The sequence below is a fragment of the Sphaeramia orbicularis genome, chromosome 9 (genome assembly GCF_902148855.1).
Source record: "Sphaeramia orbicularis chromosome 9, fSphaOr1.1, whole genome shotgun sequence".
In the NCBI taxonomy this organism is placed as follows: domain Eukaryota; kingdom Metazoa; phylum Chordata; class Actinopteri; order Kurtiformes; family Apogonidae; genus Sphaeramia; species Sphaeramia orbicularis.
This window is the reverse complement of record NC_043965.1, coordinates 20362765-20366659: the sequence shown is the minus strand read 5'-3', so window position 1 is coordinate 20366659 and position 3895 is coordinate 20362765. Positions and strand designations below refer to the sequence as shown.

Sequence of the window (3895 nt, the reverse complement as noted above, 5' to 3'; positions counted from 1 at the left end):
TCGATTATGTACTGGACTTTATTTGGTGAATGCTGCTTAACCATACAAAAACACACACACATTAAAAACAAAACTCAGCCATCTTTATTCATCTCTGCTTATCCACGTATAAAAACCTCAACACAATACAAGTTTCTGCACAAGCATCAGGTTTTTAGGGTGATTTTTATCTTCCCCCTGAAACCGTCATAAGGTGCAAAATGTATTCATTCACCTCTCAGTCAACCACTTCCTTCTACATTTTTCCAAACTATAGAGCTTTGTGTTTTTATTTTTTCACAAGTCTCTCATTAATACATGAAATTTGTAAGCTACGTAGCTAGTCTAAAAAACAAAAAGTTAAAATAAGCAAGAAATGCTAGGAACACATATATAACGTGTTTGCTAAATGTGGTAAAAGATGCACCTGAGATTTCACAAAGCTTATGACAAATACAGAAGAGGGTGCTATTTTTACTAGTTTCTGCCAACAGATGTGTTTAAGAAATATGATCAATAGCATATTCAAGATATAATCTCATCTTGCTTGGTATGAAATATATCCATTTCTAGAGCTCTATTTTCCCAGAAATGGCTGAGTGCCTTCAGGTTTCCCAACAGATATAGAATATAAACTGCAACATTCCTCAAAGATTTATAGTAGTTTCTAAATGTAATCTAATACTTCCTTCAACATTTTATTTTTTTTCTGATGATAACTCGTCTTTATGTTCAGTTAAAGGCCTTCAGAACTGATACGATATTTTTTAATTATCTCTCATGTTCCTGAACTACCCTCTCCTCTCTGTCCTGCCTGACTTCAGACAGACACCACTAGGTCATAGTTTATGTGCCTGTCTTCATAAAGGATGAAAAGAGCAAAATGGAGGGTGCAACTAAAGAACATGACAGCAATACACACTCTGGAGAAAGGATGAGAGCAACCCACAGACATGGTAGGACAGGTGAAACACAGCATACGTTCTTTAAGCCAATCAGTTTATACCACTAAAACCTATCTGGTGTATTCTTTTACCTTAATTTTTTAGTTTTATTTTGACAATAGTCTTCATCTGTTTTCATCTGTCCAACATCCATGTCAGGAACTTCCCCATCCCCTCTCAGAGTAATACTTGTTGGTAAAAAGAGCACTTCGCTCTGGTGTTGGTGGCTGGTGTTAATATGAGGATGATATCAAAGCCAGCTTAAATCTGGTCTCATCCTCAGCTCACAACACCTGGAGGTCAGGCTCATTCGGCCGGCTGAGGCTGCTGTCAGGCAGCAGGAGGCGAGCGTCACTGTCAGGTTTCCCTAACAGCAGTGGCTGCATCGCCCATCAGCCCCTGTCACTGACAGGAGGCAGGAAGTGCCTCATCACAGTGTCAGAGACTGACCGGCTGCTCACTCCCTGCTTCGCCAAACAGCCTTCGTCAGTGTCAGCATCAGCTGGCCTGGGGGGCGGCGTCATTGTCAGAGCCGGCTGCCCACTGTCAGCTGTGCTTTGACTTTCATTTAGTCTTCTCTGCTACTCATGGCCTCTGCATCACAGGGGCCCCCTGTGCCCCCTGAGGCTTTTGCGGCATGTCCGCTACTAGCTGCATATGGCTAAAATCTAAATGTTGTGGTGTCTGAACTACTTGACCATCCTGTTCCTGGGGTCCAATGCCTTGCTCACTTGGACCTTGTCCATGGTCATGGCCAGCACCATGATGATTTCCATGGTGTTGGCCATGATCATTACCATGACCATGACCATGGCCCCCATGATGACCGTGGCCATGACCATGGTGATGTCCATGGTGATGACCATGACCGTGGTCATCATGTCCGGTGGCTCCGTCTACAGCTGGTGTTCCATCTGCGTCAGGCTGAGCATCTGCTCTCTCTCTGCATTCCTCTGGGTCCTCTGAGCTCTGCAGGAAGAACAGCGAGAGGAGATGTACTATTAATTAATTTGATTGCAGTTTATAAGGATCTTTAGTTAAAAACATGTAAATTCATGAATTCGTTTTAGAAATCATCTGTTGTACCTCATGTATGCAGTCTCCACATATGCGTTTGCAGTAGGTTTCTTTAATTGCAGTTTCAACATGGCCTTGTCCAATGATGGAGTATGGAAGTGAAATGTGGTGGGTGAGACGGCCACACCTGATAGAAAAAGGACAATAAAAATGCAGTGAAGTCTTGTTTCAATGAGGAATAAAAAAACTGAAATGTCATTTAAGAATTATTTGCTCTTGATTCTTTTATACTTTTTTTATTTGTTTAATTTAAAAAATGAATGAAATATCATGTATTATTCACTAACCTGTCATAAATGAAAAAGTCGTCCTTTTCTCCTCCCAGTGTCTGCCAGACATCAGCCTGCTGCTCCTCCTGTTTATACAGTGCAATGTTCTGTGACAGTTTCTGAGCCAGCAGGGGGTGCAGGCGTTGTGCTTGCTCCCCCTGGTGGTTGATCACCATATAGACCACATTCCTCAGACCCTGACTCTCCAGCTTCTGGCGCAGGCCATCCAGTCTGCAATGAGGAAAATCAGAGAATCGTGAAATGGTTGAAAAGTTTTCCTGCTCAATCAACATCTACAAAGAACCTGCACTTCTTTGGACTTTTTTATTTCTTATATGCAGTATAATGAACCAGACTCAGGCCGCTCTGCCTTGCTGATAGTTTAAAAAATACATGAAAATTTAATTATAACAGTTCAAAATGATATGATGTTTATGAAATCAGCCCTAATGCTGAGTTATATATACATGACATCAGTGGCTGGGAAGTAATGATGTATTCCTCTTGGTTAAACATGATGGTCGTACCTGGACGCCTGCACCAAACAGAACAGTCAGCTGGCCTGGAAAAGTGCCACCACTGTCACCTGGCCCATTGCCCCCTTCATTGGATCCACCTCTCCAACCTTCCAGGGTGGCGGCAGCTGACAGCGGGGCCCTCCCCCCTCACTCTCTGCCCCGCCCCCGTGGAGCAGGCAGAGAGTGAGGAGCAGGCTGAGGCACGCCCACATCGCTGTGGTGCCTCCTCTGTGCCTCAGTCTGCAGAGCACAAAAGAAAGTGGAGTGGAAAAGAGAACAGGGCAGAAGGGGGTGAAAGAGGAGAAAGTGGGAGGAGACAACATCAGGCATTGGTTAATTTCAACTGATAAAAATGATAGGATTGTACAAAAGGTCAAAGGACGGATCTTATTTTTGCATTCCCCAAATAGTGATGGTAACCTCCCATATCACTGACTCTTTTCACTCATGTTATATTTTAAAATGACGAACTAGAAACTGTGCATCTACTAGGAAAAAAAAAACATATTTATAGTTTGCAAAACTTTGCACAAGCAACGCACCATTTATGCATTTTCTCTGCATATTTATATTATTATTTATAATAATATGTTTTCAAGCACGGTGGAAGTTTGTAAGTGAAAAAAAAGTCCAAATGAACTAACTTGCATTGTAGCATGCACGATTAGAAAAATAGAAAAACAAACATGCAAATGCAAATGCAAACGTTTGTTGAAGAATCCTATATATTTTAAAAGCACATATGCAAAACATTTCATTTGTAATAGGATGAAAGATTGATACAATACAGAAGACAAACAGTGTACTGTGGAATTTATCCATTTGTAGATCGCAGAAAGAAAACTCGTATTAGTAAAAAATAACCTACAACAAAGTTTTGCTCTTTAGTTTTTGCTGTAAATGAGTAAATGGAAAAAATACAGATGCTTAAGTTAAAAAGCAAGTGGTGTCACTTACCCCCTGAAAAAGATCCCTTCCCTGTGCTCAGTTCTGTGTTGCTGCAACTCCCTGAACAAAAACAAGTCTCTTCCTCCACCGCTCCCCCCTTTTATACCCTGCCTGTTGTTTTTCTATCTGGAAGGAGGACAAAGTTCAGTCGTGGCTCTTT

The 3895-nt window shown here is 41.7% G+C and overlaps 1 protein-coding gene across 3 annotated transcripts; it reads right to left on the bottom strand.

Annotated features, from left to right (window-relative positions):
- Window positions 1-3895, bottom strand: selenop (selenoprotein P). 3 transcript variants are annotated; one of them, XM_030143036.1, is made up of 5 exons: window positions 3745-3895; window positions 2797-3027; window positions 2288-2500; window positions 2010-2127; window positions 1203-1892 (listed from the first exon to the last, which is right to left on the bottom strand). In XM_030143036.1, exons 2-5 carry the CDS (start codon window positions 2997-2999, stop codon window positions 1203-1205), a joined length of 1224 nt encoding a protein of 407 aa, XP_029998896.1. In that variant the 5' UTR covers window positions 3000-3027; window positions 3745-3895. The 3 variants fall into 3 exon arrangements, with proteins under 3 accessions (XP_029998897.1, XP_029998896.1, XP_029998898.1); XM_030143037.1 differs by lacking the exon at window positions 3745-3895 and having other exon boundaries at window positions 1-1892; window positions 2797-2999; XM_030143038.1 differs by lacking the exon at window positions 3745-3895 and having other exon boundaries at window positions 1281-1892; window positions 2797-2999.